General features: G+C 44.0%; 1 protein-coding gene across 1 annotated transcript in view; it reads left to right on the top strand.

Moving 5' to 3' along the window:
- LOC126281829 (uncharacterized) overlaps positions 1-23467 on the top strand; it is a gene marked incomplete at its 5' end in the record, with an annotated part of 691657 nt that overhangs the window by 326585 nt on the left and 341605 nt on the right. The window contains one exon of the mRNA XM_049981062.1: positions 21678-21743. Within this exon, the coding sequence (XP_049837019.1) occupies positions 21678-21743 (66 nt within the window). The remainder of the gene's footprint in view (positions 1-21677; positions 21744-23467) is intronic.

The following is a 23467-nucleotide window of genomic DNA, read 5'->3' as shown; positions in this document are numbered from 1 at the left end:
AAATATATTCAGTTATTTTCTGACTTCCGAATTCCGAAATCTGTCAGGGCTCATGCTCCCTATACTGCTCTTAGAAATCTCATCTCTTTTGCATGTATGCTACGTCGCTGGTGTTTATTTTGAAACCGACGATTCACTTTCATGAACAAGCACTGGGATTCCCAGTGTCCTATAACACTCCAGTCTCATGTCTCTCCTCGTTTTATGTTTTTGACATTTTATCATTGATTCACATATATTCCCAAACTTTGATAATTTCTTCTGTACATCTTCGTCATACTCATATGTGATGTCGCAACCTACATAGTTCAATATTTGACCTGTTCTGTTCTTATGTTATTAATCACTGTGTTTGTCTAGAGAGGGTGCTTTCCTAAAAATTGCTGATTTTGTCTCATCTTCTGAAATCGTCAAGTATTGCTCTTCACAAACCTTACCCAGTGAATACGTTCCCGTTTGTAGGCAATCTTCATTCTCTGCCAGCACTGTGGCACCACCTGCATATGAAAGCAATTCAATCAAAAATTAGTATTAATCTCAATTCCCCCTAAAAATGCACCTTCATTCTCAGATTTTGTCATCGAAATCAATGTTAAGAAGCGTTGGTGAAAACCTGTACCTTTCTCTTCATCATTTGTTTGTAGTTATAGACTGTGACAAAGTATCATTATATCCAAAACTAGCCTCTTATGAGAAGCTTTTCCTATGTATGTATACAGCACGTATATGGCACATATCTCCTCCTTCCCTCTCTCTCTCTCTCTCGAGCTGTCTCCTCCTCTCCCTCTCCCTTTTCGCCTTCTTCTCCCCCTCTCTGTGTATCTGCTTCTCCCGCCCCCTTGTCCATCTGCTCCTCTCCACTTTTCCTTTTCCATTTGTACACTATCCTTCAGTATTTTTCATCTAAATCCTACCCCTCCTCTTCCTCCCCCTTCTCTCTGACATCTCCTCCTTCCCTCTCTTTCTCCATATCCTCCTTCACCCTGTCTCTGTCCATCTTCTTCTCCCTCCTCTTTATTCATCAATTCCTTCCCTTCTCTCTTTGTTCATCTCATCCTTCCACCTTTACCTGTCCATCTCCTCTTCCCCCACTCTCTGCTCAGCTATGCCCATTTGCACATATAGCCCCTTGAATGCATTCTGATACATCCCACAAAACATGCCTGTCATGGAGAGCAGCCTAGATGTCAAGTGCTACCCAACATTTTCACTCCAAATCCACCCCTGCTGGAGCTATGTGGTTCTAACACTGACAGTATTTCTTGGAAGACTATAAGTAGTAAGTTTACCGAAATCAGGTGAAATCAACTCAGTGATTTAGAAGGGAATATAGAAAACACACACACAGACACACACGATTCGTCCACTTTTGTATTTGGTTGTGTATATACTCTTAAAAACGTTTATTATATATTGTGAATCTCCTCTTTTTCTCACGATTCTCCACTGTTTCTACATCTATATTTACATCTACATAGATACTCTACAAACCACCATACAGTATGTGGTGGAGGCTACCCTGTAAGCCAGCTGTTGTGGCCGAGCGGTTCTAGGCGCTTCAGTCTGGAACCGCGCGACCTCTGTGGTCGCAGGTTCGAATCATGCCTCGGGCATGGCTGTGTGTGATGTCCTTAGGTTAGTTAGGTTTCAATAGTTCTAAGTTCTAGAGGACTGATGACCTGATATGTTAAGTCCCATAGTGGTCAGAGCCATTTGGACCATTCTTTTGGTACCCTGTACCATTACTCATCATTTCCTTTCCTGTCCCACTCGAAAACAGAGCAAGGGAAAGACGACTTTATAGGCCTCCATATGAGCCCTAATTCCTCGTATGTGGTCTTTGTGGTCCTTATGTGCAATGTATGCTGGCAGCAGTAGAATCATGTGTAATTCAGCTTCAAATACCGGTTCTCTAAATTTTCTCAGTAATTTTTCTCGAAAAGAAAGTTGCCTTCCCTGCATGCTGCAGTGATTCCCATTTGAGTTTCGAAAGCATGTCCGTGACACGAGTTGTTTGAACCTACCAGTAACAAATCTAGCAGCCCACTTTTGAATTGCTTCCATGTCTTCCTTCAATCCGACCTGGTATGGATCCCAAACACTTGAGCAGTACCCAAGAACAGGTCGCACCAGCGGCCTATATGTGGTCTCCTTTACAGGTGAACCACTCTTTCCTAAAATTCTTGCGATAAACCAAAGTCGACCCTACCACAGTTCTCACATGCTCATTTCGCAACCTAGGTTACGCCCAGATATTTAAACGACTTGACTGTGTCAATCAGGACACTAGTAATACTGTATGTGAACGTTACAGGTTTGTTGTTCCTACTCATCCGCATTAGCTTACATTTTTCCACATTGAGATAGCTGCCATTCATAACGCCATCTAGAAAATTTGTCTAAGTCATCTTGTATCTTATCACAGCCACTCAACTTCGGCATTTTACCGTACACGACAGCATCATCAGGAAACAACCGCATATTGCCGCCCACCCTGTCTGCCAAATCATTTATATATATAGAGAACAACAGCGGTTCTATCACCTTTCCGTGGGGCACTCCTGGTGATAAACTTGTCTCTGATGAACAGTCGATGTCGGGGACAAAATACTGGATTGTATTACTTGAGAAGTCGTCGATCCACTCACGATCTGTGGGCTTATTCCGTATGCTCGTACCTTCGTTAACAGACTACAATGGGGCAGCGTGACAAATGCTTTCCGAAAATCTAGAAATATGAACTCTGCCTGTTGCTCTTCATCATAGTTTGCAGTATATCATGTCAGAAACGGGCAAGCTGAGTTTCGCACGAGCGATGCTTCCTTTTCCTTTCATCAACATTATCGTATTTCTTTAAAAAAAATCAGTAAATGCTAAATGTGTTTCTGTATTTCACTCTCTCTGTTATTCGATTATTTGTTTGATTAAAAAATTGCATCTCTGGTCACATTTGTTCTTCACCTAATACACTCTCGGCTATAACCTTTAATCTCCTTCCTTACTATTCTTCCTTGTATGTACTTTACGTAATGGAAATCGACAAGTGAAACTGTGGCTCAATTCATCTCTTCATTTACGCTACTGACTCACTCTGTTATGATTACAGTTAGTGTAAAGCACTGTCAACTCAAACCGCGTTGCAGACGACCATTTTAGATAACTTGCGACTGCTGATAGATTGCAACATATCGTTGAAGAGTGATGCGATGATCCCTTTGGCTTCGCGTGGTCCACCATTACGCAAAACGAGTAATTTGGACAACAGGCATGAAATTTCTTACGTGTTAGGTCCGGTGGCTGTGCCCTATCTTCAATGTCTGTGTTACGTTATTTTTCAACAAGATAATACAAGACCGTATGTTGCCCGTGCTGTCTTGCCCTAGCCTTGTACTGTAGCCGTTCTCCAGAATGCTTTCCAGATCTCTCACACACTTAAGACATGTGGTTTGGCAAGAGGTTGGCACGCCGCCATAGGCCATCTGCTGCGAGTGATAAAGTCTAGCGTAGAGTTGAGGCAGCATGGAATGACGAACCCGTGTCTGTCATCCAAGACCAGTTCGAGCCGATGTCCAGCATGGTCAAAACCATAGCTCCTGGCAGATGCGGCTCCTCTGTGTACTACTCATAAATTTAGCACTCACTATGCTGTATACGCACAACAGGTAAACTTTCGTTGTTGGCTGTCCTTTCTGGAGTTGGAATTTTGATGGTTTGCCAAGGGCAACTGAGATTCTAGCAGAACGTGAAATAGTTGCACAGTTTCGAAAGTCGACATTGATGAGCAGGAGGAAGATGCGAGCCACACATTACACCCGTATCGCCATAGAATGATAGCTTAGGAGAAGAATAAAGTAGTGGCTTCCTGTGGTCCACCGGCTCTATCACAAAGTTGTTAGCAAATCAAATGTTTTTTATTCCAGTCTTTGACCACAAAATCAATTCTTTTGACGATGACCGGTTAGAGTCAGTAATGACCAGATCTTTTCTACACCATGTCCTAAAGTAATAAGGCCGTAATGGTGTAGAAAAGATCTGAGGATGGTCATTACTGACTGAAACCGGTCATCGTCAAAAGAATTGATATTGTGATCAAATACGGGAATGAAAAACATTTGACAGTATTGGATCACTGTTCATGTACCCGACTATGTCGCAGCTAGTTATTAACAAATGTTCTTCGTTCTTTATTTCGATTCTTATGCTTATAGTTCCAAAAAACGAGAAGATACAGGACGGATAAACACAATGTAGTGAGAATCTACGCTTTGTGTACAGTGGTAATGACTCACACAGGACAGAAGCAAATCGAGAATAATTAATGGAATACTGCTTGAAGAGAGACATCGTGCAACATTTTAGTGTCAAAACATAAGAAAGAACTCAATTAAAAGCATTGTTGAAACGAGTTTGGGCGTAACAAATAAGGCGTTTCGTATCAAGGCGATCTGCAAATCCCATGCGCTTCTTTTGTAAGTTAAATGTTAAACTTAGGGCTAAAGGCACGGTGGAGACCATTTGAAACAAGAAAAAATGGTTCTAATGGTTCTGAGCACTATGGGACTCAACATCTGAGGTCATCAGTCCCCTAGAACTTAGAACTACTTAAACCTAACTAACCTAAGGACATCACACACATCCATGCCCGAGGCAGGATTCAAACCTGCGCCGTAGCAGCAGCGCGGTTCCTGACTGAAGCGCCTGGAACCGCTCGGTCACAGCGGCCGGCCCATTTCAAACGTACACGTCGTTTGCGAATTTGGCACAATCATGCAAATCAGCACTTGGTCTCTTCTCGCGTGTAGCTGTTCGTGCAAGTGATTGTACCTGACCGAACACTCTACTGACACGCTGAGCGAGTTTGCAATAACTTGCTGCGACTCGCCTGTGAATGTGAGTAACGCCACAGGTTACATACAGTTCCGTCAACAAGTGCGGAGCCACGCCTCGCCTCTAACAGCGAGCGAAACTTGCAGTCTCCGTGTGCATCGTCACAGCTTGTTGAGTGCGGAATACTCGACGAACAGACGAAAAAATGCGCATTCACACATCGTCACTGCTCATTGTACCTCACGTGTGAAATGACCAATACGAGCGTAGGCGCACACGAATAAGCGTGTTATTGGAGCTTTTACGTTCCGGCTATGATAGACAATAACGAGCTCTGAACGCAGCGTCATTCGATTCTCGTCCCCTGTTACCGGCTTAACACTGATGACGTATGCCGGAAACGAAGATGATTAGGGCGGAACGACTCGCCGACGACGATGTTATCAGAGGCGGAGCAGGAGCACAAGGGCGGTCGGGGAAAGATAGGCAAGGAAATCGACTGTAACATTTCAAAGCAATCAAGCCAGCATTCGCCTCAAGCCCACAGGAAGTAGGACACCACGAGGAACCTAAACACGCACGTACAGGCGGGGACTTGAACCACTGTCCACTCGGTTACGATCCCATCGTCTTACCACCGTGCACCGTTAATCGGTGACTTGAACAGGTTTACAGTACGAAGTGAACTAGACAGCCGTCCACGCATGAGTGAACACAGGGACCGAATGAATAGCTGCAACGAAGTACACTGCTGGGCGTTAAAACTACAACAGGCGGAACAGCAAATAAAGACATTTTACCTGTTGTGTGTATACAGATAGTAGCAAACTGTTTAATGGACAAGATAATCAGGTAACTGATTCAGCTGCAGATGAGTAGCAACCTAACGATATCGACAGATTAAAGTAAAATAGCCTGTCAGCGGAAGTGCAAATGAGGTGTGTGTAGTTGGAGGTTTTAGGGCGCTAAACAGCGTGGTCATCAGCGCTCAAAGTGCAAATGAGGCAACAAGATGACTGAAGCACAGCCAGCACCCGCGCAGACAGGCGTGGAGATGGGGCTGCACGCGGCAAGCACAGTCGCCGGTACGGTGCGTCTGCCCCCCCTGCTTGCTGCACTCTGCTGGCACTCGGACGACCACTGTAAGGTCTGACTACGTCACACAAGCTGGACGCGATCACATGTTTCTCTCACCACGCCGACAGGTGTGTTCACTCTTCAGTGTAGCATCCAGCCTTAATCAAGCTGCTTGTGAGCGTAGTTTTTACAAGTATTTTTCTTTACACAGTACGTGAAATATGTAGACAGGAGATCGAAAAAAGTGTGGAACCACCAAAAACATAAAACTCTGCCGTGCCTAATTGTTGTTGTTGTTGTGGTCTTCAGTCCTGAGACTGGTCTGATGCAGCTCTCCACGCTACTCTATCCTGTGCAAGCTTTTTCGTCTCCCAGTACTTACTGCAACCTACACCCTTCTGAATCTGCGTTGTGTATTCATCTCTTGGTCTCCCTCTACGATTTTTACCCTCCACGCTGCCCTCCAATGCTAAATTTGTGATCCCTTGATGCCTCAGAACATGTCCTATCAACTGATCACTTCTTCTAGTCAAGTTGTGCCACAAACTCCTCTTCTCGCCAATTCTATTCAGTAACTCCTCATTAGTTATGTGATCTACCCATCTAATCTTCAGCATCCTTCTGTAGCACCACATGTCGAAAGCTTCTATTCTCTTCTTGTCTAACTATTTTTCGTCCACTTTTCACTTCCATACATGGCTACACTTTATACAAATACTTTGAGAAACGACTTCCAAACACTTAAATCAACACTCGATGTTAACAAATTTCTCTTCTTCAGACACGCTTTCCTTGTCATTGCCAGTCTACATTTTATATCCTCTCTACTTCGACCATCATCAGTTATTTTGTTCTCCAAATAGCAATACTCCTAATACGGTGCAGTAAAATCGTTGGCATTCACTTTACGCACAATCTCAAACCATTTCTATATTTTTTTTTCTCCCTGACACTACCACCGACAATAATTAACGAAAAAGAGAGTATCGCTTACTGCATTTCCGCTGTTCGTGCAGTAAAACTGTTTCTTAACTACTAACTCTACACGCAACACATTTTGTGCACAATATCCACATACATCGCCGAATGAAGCTCCAAATTTACACAGTCGAAGAAGGATGCGACACTGTCTAGAACTGTGTTCTGTGGCACGTTGGTATAACATGTGTATACTGAGGGGCTCTAGTGTTACCGCTACCATGGGCCGTCAGATGGCGCTCAGGAGGTTCCTTTACGCAGTCTCTGTTTTTTCTCTGCGGGCCGCACCTGTGCAGAGTTTAGAGGTAAACAGTGATTGCAACATCCGTTCGACGTTCTTCTCTCCAACAGCTTGAGTCATTTGAATAGGTTCCCGTTGTGAGCCTGCGGGAAGGTGTATGGACGCATCGATGCACTGTTGCACATTTTGCGCGTAGTGTGTCTGTGATGTGTCATTGCTTTCAGCAGTGGTCTGTGTAACATCTCCATACCTGTAGACCAAATTCCGGATGTCCGCGTATTATAGACGCACATCAAGATCGACGCACTGTTCACGGGGCGGTATCCGACACATCGTCAGTTAGAGAACAAATTCGGGCACATCTTGCACCTGCTGTTTCACCGAAGACCATGGGGAACCGCCCGCTTGCAGCAGAAAGAAGGTCACGTATGCCTCTGGCCAGGCAGTCACCGACACCACGCATCGCCGAGCACGGCTACTCTGGTGGTGTGAAAGAGTTGACTAGAGAGAGAAGTGGTGCTCCGTCGTGTGTAGTGGAGTGAGCAGCTTCTGCCTGTATGCGACTGATGAACGTACACGTGTACTGCGTAGGTCTGCTGAGCGGCCTGTTCCTGAGCGTACTCGCCCACCACTCACCAGATAGCAGCACTACGAGCTTCGCACTGCACCCGCCCCGTACTGTCGTTTCTTCGATAGGAAGGAGATGTGCTTTTCCAGCAGAACAATGCACGTACATATACGGCCGCTGCTAGGCAACGTACTCTTGGTAGTGTACAACGACTGCACTGGCCAGCAGGACCACCAGACCCCTCGCCAACTGAACAAGTATGGGACACGATGAAGCACGAAATCGTCCCTTCTCCAGAGCCTGTGAGTATTGCCGAATTGCAACAAAAGGTGCAATCTGCTTGCGGTAACCTATCTCAGGCTGTAATACCGCACCGTTTGCATGCCAGAACACACGCCTGTGTTGCCGCCAGTACACTGTGTATTGCTGCGACTGTTTCGCCATACATTACTGCGACTCGTGTGTTTCGTTTGGTCTGAATTTGTTGTGGTATACGCCTACCTTTCATATCACTTGTGCATAAAATGACCTTTAACTTGTGGATGTTGCATTTTTTTCGGCAGAGTATAATTTATCATTGTAGGACAGTTAGTTCAGGAGGTATGACGTCATAAACACTGAGATGGGTGAGAAATGAGGTTCGTGAAAAACTAGCATGTGCATAAAATGACCTTTAACTTGTGGATGTTGCATTTTTCTTTTCGGCAGAGTATAATTTATCATTGTAGGACAGTTAGTTCAGGAGGTATGACGTCATAAACACTCAGATGGGTCACAAATGAGGCGCGTGAAAAAGTAGCTCTTCTTGAAGTGGTGCCCAAATTCCTGCGAGCATATTTATCCTGTGCCTGAAAATGAATTTAGTAACCAAACGTCTGTAGCTGCTTAAATTAAATTTTCCCTGAGACATTTAAGTCTCTAATTTATCTACGATAACGTTGGAACCTGAAGAAGTGAATGAAAATTTGTGCTGCTGTGGGGACTCGTACCCCAGTCTTCTTGCTTAGTTGACAAATACGCTGACCATCACACCACCATAGCATTATAGTCAACACAGCTGCACGAACTACCCAAGTCAAATACCCTCCTCAACACAAACTCCAATTCACATATCCCCTAATACTGTATTACTAGGGCTCTCCGACATTGGAATAGCACCCCAGCATTGGACGTAATGGGGAAGTGCTGTACTACATGTGATAGTATACATCTTAAATTAAATTACGTTAAATGCTGGGGTGCTATTCCAATGTCGGAGAGCCCTGGTAATAGTGACAATATAAGGGAAGATGTGAATTGCAGTTTGTGTTGGGAAGGGTATTTGACTTCCATAGTTCTTGCAGCTATGTTGCCCATAATATCGTGGTGGTGTAATGGTCAGCATATATGACTAGGAAGTAAGAAGAAAAATTATAATTCGCTTCTTCAGCTTCCAACGTTATCGTTTGTAGCTGCGTTGTACGTGAAATTTCGCTTATTTAAAGAATCAGGGGATGGAGCGCCACTAGTTTTTCCTAACCACCACGATATTTGATCCTGGCGTTAGTGGCGGGTCGTAACCACACCATAGCATTACCTCGCAGCTGGTTGGACACATGTCTGCTGGGATGGTTAAGGTTGTATTGCCGTATACTTTCGCCTATGTCAAACTCTGCTGATATTTGTTACACAGCCAGTGTATTGTGAACAGTCATCAAACTAACCTTGAGGTAGGTCGGATACTATCTTCATAGCCGACGACGGACAGTTATTTTGCTAGTCTATTATCACTAACTTGTAACTGCTGAATTACAACCTCGCGATTTAAATTACGTCAATTTGTGTTTCACTGCAGGGCAAAATAGCACTAAAAACGCGAAACCAGTCTGCGACGACAAATGACGGTGAATAAAGTCAAACGGTTGATATGCTTATTGTCTTTCACGTACTATTACGCCATCAGTAACAGGTTGTCTATTGATGGGCACCGACTGTGACGTTGCAAACGTCAATACGCGCGTACAATTAATTCAAGTTGATGTTGCTGTTGCGCAGGTAAGTGCAACGGCAGTGGCCCGCTGCTTAAATCTCTTCACTGACTTGCCAATGTGCAGACGCAAACTCACTCGCTGTGGCGCTACGATACGGAGCGGATGATTTGTCTGGATGTCGTGACGAGCCTGTCCCCTAGTTGTGCCTCGGCGCGATTCACGTATCGAAACTCGCTGGGATGCTCTGTCCAGTTCAAAAATGTGTGTGAAATCTTATGGAACTTAACTGCTAAGGTCATCAGTCCCTAAGCTTACACACTACGTAACCAAAATTATCCTAAGAACAAAAAGACACACCCATGCCCGAGGGAGGACTCGAACCTCAGCCGGGACCAGTCGCACAGTCCAGGACTACAGCGCCTCAGACCGCTCGGCTAATTCGACGCGACGCTCTACCCAGTGATGTGCGTCATTTTTACGAAGTTCTTCTTCTCAATACATGGAGATTCTAATGAAGAGTAAACGTCTATTTCTCTACAAAATTATATAAATTAAGAGGAAACACAGTTGTCCGGCTCAAACACAACGGAGTATATAGAACGCATATCTTGACATAAAGGGCGCAAAAGAATTAAAGGATTATTTCTTGAAAACTCTGTAATTCCCACCGGTTGTGCCGCTTAATTTTTAAATTTTGCTCCAAGTTGTGTCCAACCTACCCCTGTTATGATGCAAAAGTTTCAACACATCAGAAAAGAAAAGCCACAGCTCACCAGTTTATGTAACGTTTAAGATTTGTTAATGACGTCACATTAGCAGCAAACGTCATCACAATTCTGCCCAACACCGTCGTGGATCTGTCAAATGATGGGAGGCCATCACAGCGCCACTTTCCCACATTTCGCTCCCTATTTTGATGCCTATGCGATGGAGTTTATAACCGCGAAGTTCAGCGTTGAAATCACGTAGTTCTCCTATGAGTAGACGAGGAAAACATTCCGGCGGACATACCACGGCTCAGAGTCGGCACGAAACGGCCGCCGGGGTTGGGGGGGGGGGGGGGGGGGGAGGGGAATTAAAGGGCGTCAAAAGGGCGTGAATGAAACCACCTTCTTCCCTGGGGCATTGGTTCCCACACATTTCGCCGTTTGTGGTGACCGAGCGGTTCTAGGCGCAACAGTCTCGAGCCGAGCGAGCGCTACAGTCGCAGGTTCGAATCCTGCCTCGGCCATGGATGTGTGTGATGTCTTTAGGTTAGTTAGGTTTAATTAGTTATAAGTTCTAGGTGACTGATGACCTCAGGCGTTAAGTGGCATAGTGCTGAGAGCCATTTCAACAATTTTTGAACCATCGGCATTTTCGACGGATCCACTCGTCCTGAACTTGATTGCTTTTACTGCTAACCTCATTTCTGGACTACATCCCGAAGTACTGTGACTTGGATTAGATTATGAAAGTGAATGTCTTGGTCACATAGTACTTTACTAACATTTTACTACCGGTTTCGTCTTTGCAGCATGAATCCATATGGAACACGTCTTGGTCTCACCGCGGACTTCTAGTGCTCAGCCACACGCAATTGATATCATCAAAGTGTACGGGCCTGAAGACGGCGTTGACGCAACATCGAAACTAGTAGCCAAATAAATATGAAATCTTAAGTACAGCTGGAGAGTTTCATTTTTAATAGAAATATTAAGGAGTCGTCCGAGGGAGTTAGAAGTCGTTTCTTGCGCCATTTCGGAGACGATTGCTTACGCGTGTGCGTTTCCGTATGCGAATGTGGGCGAGTGTGTCTTTCAGCACTGTAGCTGGACACGAAGGCAGCCGCTGGCACCTTTCGACTGTCGACGACCATTCGCTCATCCGACCTCTGTATCGGTCGGAGCTGCACTGTGGGTGACGTCGCCGCCGTCACCATGCTCGTCTCGACATCCTCCGTCGTCGGCTTTCCGACCGGCCTGACCAACTACTGGGCGCTGTCACTGTTCAGTGGGTCGTCCTTCCGGGACACATTTGCATATGTGAGACGGAGAAGCGCCGACACAGGTGTTGCTGCGGGTTCAGCTGTCGGTATTTGTGCAATTCTTCATTGGAGACACACTGAGCGAACGTGGCCTTCCTCACCACAACCTGAGCAAATTTTCGGCTGACCGTCGTAAATGACTATCGCTCTGCACCCTCCAATTGTGAGATAAGGCGGAACATGTTTTAACAACTCGATCTGTATTTGTCGCACACCGTTAACTACCGGGTACGTAGTAAAGGATGTCCATTTTTCTGCTATGTGACTAAATACACGACCATAGGGTTGTAGCGCGTTAACCACGATCTCATCCGGAACCACAAATGGTAGCTCAAATATCTTATAGTTCTCAATCCAAGTCCTCTCTGATCAATAGCTACCGTTCCGACATGGCCGTCTAAATGATTAAGTCCGTCTTTATGGTGGCGTACGATCTTGTGATATACCGTGACGTTGATCAGTTTGACGTAGAGCACAATGCTTGTGATAGAGAAGTGGATGCAAATCATATTTTGTGGTTCAATTTTAATTTCTTCACGTATAAATCGTTTTACTTCAAATGCCTTCGGTCGAGCAAATTCATTATTAAAGCTGGTCTTGATAGTAGATTGTCGGTACGAATGAGCCATTTTAGTTCGAAAGTGCAAACACTAGCACGAAGTAAACAACCGCGTACGCGCTAAACTCCGCGGCAGGGACGTAAACAGACGTCCGTGCCGTACGACTGCAGCAAGCAGACTAGATTTACCGGCGAGATGGGCTAACAGAAAACTCTCGGTGTCCAAGTAGGGTGAGCCCATCGGCATTTTCTCCAGATCCACTCGTCTTGAACTTGATTGCTTTTACTACTAACCTCATTTCTGGACTACATCCCGAAGTACTATGATTTGGATTAGATTACGAAAGTGAATGTCTTGGTCACATAGTACTATACCAACATTTTACTATCGGTTTCGTCTTTGCAGCCATCGTCAGATCTAACGATTGCAGTATGAACCGTATTCGCAACTGCGAATATGGACGACCATCAGCTGTATAATGGAATGAAAAAGCACTCCGTCTTCAGGCCACAAGTGGCCCATCGGGACCATACGACCGCCGTGTCATCCTCAGCTGGGGATGCGGATAGGGAGAGGGGGGAGGGGGGTCAGCACAACGCTACCGCTCTCCCGGTCGTTATGATGGTTTTCTTTGACTGGAGCCACTACTGTTCCGTCTAGTAGCTCCTCAGTTGGCATCACGAGGCTGAGTGCACCCCGAACAATGGCAACAGCGAATGGCGGCCCGGATGCTGACCCATCCAACTGCCGACCACGCCATACATCGCTTAAATTCGGTGATCTGCGGGAACCGGTGTATCCACAACGGCATGACCGTTGCCTTATAATGGAATGAAGACAACGAAAATTTGTGTCGGGTACCGGACCGGGACTCGAAACCCGGATTTCCCGCTTACGGCGAACGGTCGCCTTACCATTAGGCTAACCGACCTAAACTTCCATATGTCTTCAACCACGTGTCTACAGCACCCTGTACTTGAATATACATAATGGATACATGAGAACAGTTTGTAGACACACGGATGGCGACATGTGGAAGTTCGAGTCTGGCCTGGGGTTCAAATGGTTCAAATGGCTCTGAGCTATATGGGACTTAACATCTCAGGTCATCAGTCCCCTAGAACTTAGAACTACTTAATCCTAACTAACCTAAGGACATCACATACATCCATGCCCGAGGCAGGATTCGAACCTGCGACCTTAGCGGTCGCGCCGTTCCAGACTGACGCACCTAGAATCCCTCGGCCACACCGGCCGGCATCTGGCCGGGGAACATGCACGGATGGCCTAACGTTAAGGCCACCGCTCGGAGAAGGAGGAAGCCCGGGTTAGAGTAACGGTCCAGCACAAATCTTTACGGTGTCGTCATTTCATTATACAAATGATGGTTGTCCATATTCGCAATTGCGAATACATTTAATGAACCTCATAACAGCTGTAGTCGCCGCACTGGCTGTTCCCTTGGATATTTACATTGCATCGTAATTCGGAACAACAATATCGTATAGAAATGATTACAGCCTACCCCCATGAACCATGGACCTTGCCGTTGGTGGGGAGGCTTGCGTGCCTCAGCGACACAGGTGGCCGTACCAAAACGGCCTTACTGTGATGGTACTGCGAACGGCTGAAAGCAAGGGGAAACTACGGCCATAATTTTTCCCGAGGGCACGCAGCTTTACTGTATGGTTAAATGATGATGGCGTCCTCTTGGGTAAAATATTCCGGAGGTAAAATAGTCCCCCACTCGGATCTCCGGGCGGGGCTACTCAAGAAGACGTCGTTATCAGGAGAAAGAAAACTGGTGGTCTACGGATCGGAGCGTGGAATGTCAGATCCCTTAATCGGGCAGGTAGGTTAGAAAATTTAAAAAGGGAAATGGATAGGCTGAAGTTAGGTATAGTGGAGTTTGTGAAGTTCGGCGGCAGGAGGAAAAAGACTTTTGGTCAGGTGAATACAGGGTTATAAATACAAAATCAAATAGGGGTAATGCAGAAGTAGGTTTAATAATGAATAAAAAATTGGAGTGCGGGTAAGCTACTACAAACAGCATAGTGAACGCGTTATTGTGGCCAAGATAGACACGAAGCCCATGCCTACTACAGTAGTACAAGTTTATATGCCAACTAGCTCTGCAGATGATGAGATAAAAGAAATTATTCAGGTAGTCAAGGCAGACGAAAATTTAATAGTCATGGGTGACTGGAATTCGAGAGTACGAAAAGGGAGAGAACGAAACATAGTGGGTGAATATGGATTGGGAGAGAGAAATGAAAGAGAAAGCCGTCTGGTATAATTAGAATGGTAAGACAGAGATTTAGGAACCAGGTTTTAAATAGTAAGACATTTCCAGGGGCAGATGTGGACTCTGACCACAATCTATTGGTTATGAACTGTAGATTACAACTGAAGAAACTGCAAAAAGGTGGAAATTAAGGAGATGGGACCTGGATAAACTGACTAAACCAGAGGTTGTACAGAGTTTCAGGGAAAGCATAAGGGAACAATTGACAGGAATGGGGGAAAGAAATACAGTAGAAGAAGAATGGGTACCTCTGAGGAATGAAGTAGTGAAGGCAGCAGAGGAGCAAGTAGGTAAAAAGACGAGGGCTAGTAGAAATCCTTGGGTAACAGAAGAAATATTGAATTTAATTGATGAAAGGAGAACATATAAAAACGCTGTCAATGAAGCAGGCAAAAGGGAATACAAACGTCTCAAAAATGAGATCGACAGTAAGTGCAAAATGGATAAGCAAGCATGGATAGAGGACAAATGTAAGGATGTAGAGGCTTATCTCAGTAGGGGTAAGATACATACTGACTACAGGAAAATTAAAGAGACCTTTGGAGAAAAGAGAGCCACTTGTATGAATATCAAGAGCTCAGATGGAACCCAGTTCTAAACAAAGAAGGGAAGGCAGAAAGGTGGAAGGAGTATATAGAGGGTCTATACAAGGGCGATGCACTTGAGGACAATATTATGGAAGTGGAAGAGGATGTAGATGAAGATGAAATGGGAGATACGATACTGCGTGAAGAATTTGACAGAGCACTGAAAGACCTGAGTCGAAACAAGGCCCCGGGAGTAACAACATTCCATTGGAACTACTGACGGCCTTGGGACAGCCAGTCCTGACAAAACTCTACCATCCCGTGAGCAAGATGTATGAGACAGGCGAAATACCCTCAGACTTCAAGAAGAATATAATAATTCCAATCCCAAAGAAAGCAGGTGTTGACAGATGTGAAAATTACCGAACTATCAATTTAATAAGTCACAGCTGCAAAATACTAACGTGTATTCTTTACAGACGAATGGAAAAACTGGTAGAAGCCGACCTCGGCAAAGATCAGTTTGGATTTCGCAGAAATGTTGGAACACGTGAGGCAATACTGACCCTACGACTTATCTTAGAAAATAGATTAAGGAGACGCAAAGGGAGCTTCGCTTCTAGCATTTTTAGACTTAGAGAAAGCTTTTGACAATGTTGACTGGAATACTCTCTTTCAAATTCCTAAGGTGGCAGGGGCAAAATACAGGGAGCGAAAAGCTATTTACATTTTGTACAGAAACCAGATGGCAGTTATAAGAGTCGAGGGGCATCAAAGGGAAGCAGCAGTTGGGAAGGGAGTGAGACGGGGTTGTGGCCTGTCCCCGATGTTATTCCATCTGTATATTGAGCAAGCAGTAAAGGAAAGAAAAGAAAAATTCGGAGTGGGTATTAAAGTTCATGGATAAGAAATAAAAACATTCGCCGATGACATTGTAATTCTGTCAGAGACAGCAAAGGACTTGGAAGAGCAGTTGAACGGAATGGACAGTGTCTTGAAAGGAAGATATAAGATGAACATCAACAAAAGCAAAACGAGGATAATGGAATGTAGTCAAATTAAGTCGGGTGATGCTGAGGAAATTAGATTAGGAAATGAGACACTTAGAGTAGTAAAAGAGTTTTGCTATTTGGGAAACAAAATAACTGATGATGGTCGAAGTAGAGAGGATATAAAATGTAGACTGGCAATGGCAAGAAAAGCGTTTCTGAAGAAGAGAAATTTGTTAACATCGAGTATAGACTTAAGTGTCAGGAATGCATTTCTGAAAGTATTTGTATGGAGTGTAGCCATGAATGGAAGTGAAACCTGGACGATAAATAGTTTGGACAGGAAGAGAATAGAAGCTTTCAAAATGTGGTGCTACAGAAGAATGCTGAAGATTAGATGGGTAGATCACATAACTAATGAGGAGGTATTGAATAGAATTGGGGAGAAGAGGAGTTTTTGGCACAACTTGACAAGAAGAAGAGACCAGTTGGTAGGCCATGTTCTGAGGCATCAAGGGATCACCAATTTAGCATTGGAGGGCAGCGCAGAAGTTAAAAATCGTAGAGCTAGACCAAGAGATGAATACACTAAGCAGATTCAGAAGGACATAGGTTGCAGTAAGTTCTGGGAGATGAAAAAGCTTGCACAGGATAGAGTAGCATGGAGAGCTGCATGAAACCAGTCTCAGGACTGAAGACAACAACAACAACAACAATGATTACAGCAGTAATAGGCAGGCACACAGTCAATATATTAATTAAAATTGATTCCCTTCTTCTTCTTTGCAGCCATCATCATATCTACTGACTACAGTAATGATACGTAGGTGCGAAGTCAGTGTATTGACTCCACAACTGCATGTCGCTGCTGTAACGCTGTACCTGATGGTGGCTGCAGAGGTGAAACTGTTAATAAATTTTAGTAAAGTAGCACGTGGCCTAGTCATTGATATTTATAATATAATCCGATAGAAAGGTCACCGGTCTCGTCCGTACATCCAAGCAGTCTTATTTCGCGTGCAGTGACTCTTTCGAGAGTCAGAATGCGTTGTCTGTCTTCCACGCGCTCTTGAAAGTCGTAATATTGTTGCCCAAGTCTACTCCGAGACGAGCGAAAGTTTATCGAGACTTTAGATTCTCTCGAAGTTTAATCGTTTCATTAATAAGAAATTACCCTGTTGCTTGTTCCCAGATATCTGCTTTCTCGAGAAGGCGCTGTAGCCTTTGCAGGTAAGTTAGTTGAGCGAGGCGCGAAACAAGAGTTTGCCGGGATGGTGGTTGCGTCATTGGTAGAGTTCACCATCACAGGAATAGCTGGCAGCAGTCGTCTATTTTCAAGATACACTGTGGCTACAGTGATGCAACTTTCATAGTGACGGTGGGCTCGACCGCAGCTGAATTCTTCTCTTCTTATTTATAAGATGATTGCTTGTTTGCCAGCTGATTTCACTCAGACGAAATGAAGGGCGACGAAGGTGTAATGGCATGAAATGATAGACCGTATTTTACGGACTATGACATGCAATTTTAAAAAAATTGGCGACGAAGGTGTAATGGCATGAAATGATAGACCGTATTTTACGGACTATGACATGCAATTTTAAAAAAAATTGTTTTCCCATTTTTATTATTAGTTTTCACAGACAGACTAAAAGAATTCATAGTTCATAAAGCCGAACTGACCTTTAAAATCCCTGAAAATCGTCATCTGAAATTTCTCCTTCTTCTCCCTCCTCCTCTTTGCCGTCATCGTTGTCCTCTTCATATATAAGATAGTCTTCATTGCCGCCGATAGCATTACTTCTTGAAAGATTTAACAAGAATGTCTTCTCTCACTCTAGACCACGACTCTTTTATACGCTGGCACACTTGCTTGATTGTGGGTCGTCTTAAAACTTCCTGCTATGTGAATTCATGTTGGTTTTCATCCATCATCCATTTGTTCCACTCCTCTCCAATATACACTTTAAATGGTTTATTTATCGAGACATCAAGAGGTTGCAACTATGAAGTAAGTCTTGCCGAAATAACAGCAAGCTCTCTAGTTCCCGGTCTCAGTTTCTCTCTCACAGAATTTTCCAAATGACAACTAAGCTGATCTAGCACGAGAACTCTTCTTCAATAAAGCACCTTTCCTCACCTCCCACACCCTGATAATCCATAATTTCATACCAGCCTCGTCCATCAACCCCGTGTCATGTACGTGAACGAAAACACCTGGTGGTATTTCAGAATGATTGGCATTGTTTTGCAGTTGAAAATGATCATTAGATTAAGTTTAGTACCGTTAGCACAATGTGAAACAACAACAGTGTACTGCATTTTTTTCATGTCCACTCTGTTTTATAGTTACAATTTGAGAACCTTTCGCGGCAACATCTCTGTTGCTTTTCACACCAAATGTCAGAGGACGTTCGCCCATATTCGCTATCTGCTTTAGTTGCATACTATTTTTATTTCGATGTTGAATAATAAAGAAGTGGGAAACGTTTTCTGTGCATACTCTTGTTCCATTTTCTGAGATATTTTGGTTTTGGTTCGTATGCTAAATCCATGATGCTTCATAAACCAGTAGCATCAATCAACTCCATCCTTGAAGCCAGATCAGTTTCCACTGTAGCGCTAGCTTAAGTGTCGTAAGAGTGGAACTCTCAGACTGCTGTCACGTCATAACTAACACTTTATGTCAACATCTTGACACTATCTTCTTAAAGCAGTGACAGTTACAAAACGGTCCACCAACGACGCAATATAGAAGTCACATCAATCTAGACGAACTTGAAAATTTCCATTAAGCCAAAACAGTCTGTCGTAAACAAAGATTGCTTACTATAAGCAGCTATGTAGTGTATCTACTCTAACAATCATTTTTGTACTATTTGGACGGTGTTCTTGAATCCATTTCAGTACATCATATTCTAGTGTTGGTCATTTTGCATTGAGTCCTGTACACATTTAGTCTTCACCATTTTTTCCAGTTCGTCTTTACTAGCCCGCCAATTGCGAATGGTTTTTTCTGTTGGTGGAGGGCCGAAATGTCGCCCTGCTGCTCTGTTTCCATGTTCTTCTGCAAATAATAATACCTTTTTTTCCATTACGAAACTAGCTACTGACAAAAATATTGTACTGCCGCCGACAACACAAATCACTTTCAAGTTTACTGGCACTGTAGACTGGAATGACACGTCATATGCCACGCAGTGTTCTGGGTTTGTGATGGCGAGGCGGGAGGAAGACAGCATTAGCAAGCTTGTTAATCCCCGCAAATCATGTTCGTCGCATCGGCGCATTGCTGCTGGCAGTTGAATCCAATGTTGCCATGTAGTTAGTTAGTTAGTTAGTTACTTAGTTACTTGTTCCATTAATCAATCTCACGGTAAACGTTATGATGTGGAACGTGTCAAGTGCATAAGAAATGTACACATGAATTAAGGTTTTTTTTTTAACCTTAAAATTTTTGTTACGTACCCCATTCACTTAAATGGCACAAAATGCATATTTTTTCCTGTTCAAGAATTCATCTATAGTATAGAAGGAGTTGTCAAGGAGATACGATTTCAATTTATTTTTGAAACTATTACTGCTGTCTGTCAGACATTTTATTTTGCCTAGTAATTTACCGAAAAGTTTTACAACAGCATGTTTTACCCCTTTCTGTGCCAAAGATAGGTTAAGTAGAGGATTGTGTAAGTATTTCTTTCTTCTGGTACTACAATCATGAATGTCACTGTTGTTTTTAAACTGGTCCATGTTGCTGAGAACAAATTTCATTACTGAGTAAATCTACTGTGAGGCTGTTGTAAGAATTCCTAACCTTTTATACAGATGGCTATAAGATGTGCGACTATGAGCCCCGCACATTGTTCTAAGCATTTTGTTTTGAGCAGTGAATACTTTTACCTAAGTGTTGAGTTACCCCAAAATATTATTTTGTGTGATATCAGAGAGTGAAAGCGTGCAAAGTATGTTATCTTGCTAATTTCTATATCCTCAAAATTAGCAATTATTCTGATTTTAAAAGTTGGTGAGCCTAGTCGCTTTAGAAAATCCAAAAAATGAATTTTCCAATTAAGATTCTCATCTATATGCACACCCAAAAACTTAGTATACTGCGCCCTGGCTACTGACTTCTATTGATGTGTTATATTTATTGAAGGAACTGTACTCCTTGCAGTATAAAATTGTATGTACTATGTTTTTTCAAAGTTTACAGCAAGCCCATTCGCAGAAAGCCAAGCAATAACTTTTCCAAAGACATTATTTATGTCATTTTCTATTGGAGTTTCTTTTACTGGATTAAGAATGAAGCTTGTATCATCAGCAAACAGTGTCAGTTTAGCTTCTTTTTTCAGATAAGAAGGGAGGTCATTCATATGTATCAAGAACAGAAGTGGACCCATGATCGAACCCTGTGGGACAAGTAATGTAATTTCACCCCAGTTAGATGAAGTGGGAAACTTTCTTAAATCACTTAAACCATATAAAGAAACTTTTTGCTTTCTGTTCTGTAGATATGACTTAAACCACTCTTATGCTGTTCCATTATACCATAGAATTGTAATTCCTGTAACACAATGTCATTCTTCACACAATCAGTCGCTTTGAAGTCAACGAAAATTCCTATTGGTGACATTTTACTATTTAAAGACTCTATTATGTTGGCAATGAAATTGTATATTGCTGTTTCACTAGAACACCATTTTTGAAATCCAAAGTATGATTTACTAAGGATGCCATTAGTGATTGCTAACACTCTTGAGTACATTACTTTCTCGACGATTTTTGAGAATGCTATAAGCAAGGATACTGGCCGTTAATTATTGACATCTGGGGTGTCCCCTTTTTTGTAGAGTGGCTTCACTATGGCATATTTTAACCTGTCTGGGAAAATACCTTGAGTCAGTGATGCATTACACATGTGACTGAGAACATCAGTTAGAGATAGGTTACCCGCGGCATCGAATAAATGGCCATTTTTAAGGAGGGCGGAAATTTTACATAAAACACTGGACATTTTTGTATTAATTTCGAGTATAAGACACACATGAATCCTGGAGGCAATTTTTCGGAAAAAAAGTGTGTCTTATAGTCCGTAAAATATCATAAGTGAAAACAGGTGAGAAATGTAGAACGCACAATCCACATAATACGCCATGACAACTGAAAATTTGTGCTATGCAAACGACTGCCCAACCCAATCTGTCCCCAGATTCGTCTTAGCAGTGATGCTACTCCCACACACGCCACCGCAGGGCCTTGGGTTGTACTGTACGGAAACAATGGGCGGGGCCTGGGTGCGTGCTGACAGTGTCTAATGGTTAAGGCCGCTACTCAGTTAGCAGGGCGGTCTCCCACAAATTTTTATTTGTCACGACAGATTCACTTCAGTGCTTACCTCGCTTCCTGTCTACTGCGTATGGTAAGACGCTGCTATTGTGGTTTCAGAAGTAAAGTACGTTTAATCGCAAGGAGCAGAATTATTCGGCTTCGGATTACCATGTGTAATAATGAGTTAGTATTCATTAGTTTTCACGGAGCTATAAGACGACATCAGCATCAGTGACACTGTTTGAAGTAAGGGTTAAAAGTGTTGTTTCTGTTTCTTTCAGGACAGCGAGACAAAAAGAAACCTTTGCTGGAAGAGAACGGCTTCACGCATGCAGATACGAGCTACAGTAGGTTATCGTGTGAATTTTTTAAATAACTAACAGGACTAACTCTTATTTTGTTAGTGCTCCTTTAACAGACACTAACTGGACGCACTTGCTAATCTCGTATCTCCTTAATTTTTCGGTAATATCAGCGCACATTCCCTGACATCAGCCTGTAGTGGAATTTCTCGCGCTTGCGTTCTGTAGAAATTGATCTTCAAGAGGGAAACATAGAGTTCACACAAACTGGAGACGTTCGAAACAGTTCCCCACTGTTGCCCAATGAAAGGTGTAAAAGCCTTCTGAATGTAACTCCAGCTTTGTGACTGGGTTGAAGACTTACTAGCAAATAAAACACAACATATTCTTCACAACGAAAGGAAATCTTCGAACAAAGTATGCTAGGGCGTAACGCAAAGTTGTGCTATGCAATGTTCAGTCAGTACTTGGAGGAACATAGACACATTGAAAACTTTGGTACACAGTATTTATATTCCACAATATTATGTATTTTACATTTCGTTATGAACTGGCTTTCGGCAGATGCCGGAGGATGCTCAAGAAAGCCGAAATCCGGTTAAAATAAATGTTATCGTGCAACAACTATGGTTTATATACGCTGAACAGCCAAAGAAACTAATACACCTGCCTAATACCGTGTAGAGCTGCGGAAGTGCCGCAACACGACGTGTTATGGACTCGACTAATGTCTGATGTACTGCTGGAGACAATTGACATCATGAATCCTGCAGGGCTGTCCTCGAATCCGTAACAATACGAGGGGGTGGAGATCTCTTCTGAACAACACGTCGCAAGCCATCCTAGATATGCTCAATAATGTTCATGTCTGGGGAGTGTGGCGGCCAGTGGAAGTGTTTAAACTGAGAAGAGTGTTTCTAGAGCCACTCTTAGCAATTCTGGACTGTAAGGTGTCGCATTGTTCTGCTGGAATTGCCCAAGTCCGTCGCAATGCAAAAAGATTGTGAATGGATGGCCGTGATCAGACAGGATGCTTACGTACGTGCTACCTGTCAGTGTCGTATATACACTCCTGGAAATGGAAAAAAGAACACATTGACACCGGTGTGTCAGACCCACCATACTTGCTCCGGACACTGCGAGAGGGCTGTACAAGCAATGATCACACGCACGGCACAGCGGACACACCAGGAACCGCGGTGTTGGCCGTCGAATGGCGCTAGCTGCGCAGCATTTGTGCACCGCCGCCGTCAGTGTCAGCCAGTTTGCCGTGGCATACGGAGCTCCATCGCAGTCTTTAACACTGGTAGCATGCCGCGACAGCGTGGACATGAACCGTATGTGCAGCTGACGGACTTTGAGCGAGGGCGTATAGTGGGCATGCGGTAGGCAGGGTGGACGTACCGCCGAATTGCTCAACACGTGGGGCGTGAGGTCTCCACAGTACATCGATGTTGTCGCCAGTGGTCGGCGGAAGGTGCACGTGCCCGTCGACCTGGGACCGGACCGCAGCGACGCACGGATTCACGCCAAGACCGTAGGATCCCACGCATTGCCGTAGGGGACCGCACCGCCACTTCCCAGCAAATTAGGGACACTGTTGCTCCTGGGGTATCGGCGAGGACCATTCGCAACCGTCTCCATGAAGCTGGGCTACGGTCCCGCACACCGTTAGGCCGTCTTCCGCTCACGCCCCAACATCGTGCAGCCCGCCTCCAGTGGTGTCGCGACAGGCGTGAATGGAGGGACGAATGGAGACGTGTCGTCTT

The sequence above is a fragment of the Schistocerca gregaria genome, chromosome 7 (assembly GCF_023897955.1).
Source record: "Schistocerca gregaria isolate iqSchGreg1 chromosome 7, iqSchGreg1.2, whole genome shotgun sequence".
Taxonomy (NCBI): domain Eukaryota; kingdom Metazoa; phylum Arthropoda; class Insecta; order Orthoptera; family Acrididae; genus Schistocerca; species Schistocerca gregaria.
Note: the sequence above shows the minus strand (reverse complement) of the source record. Positions and strands in the feature narration are given on the sequence as shown.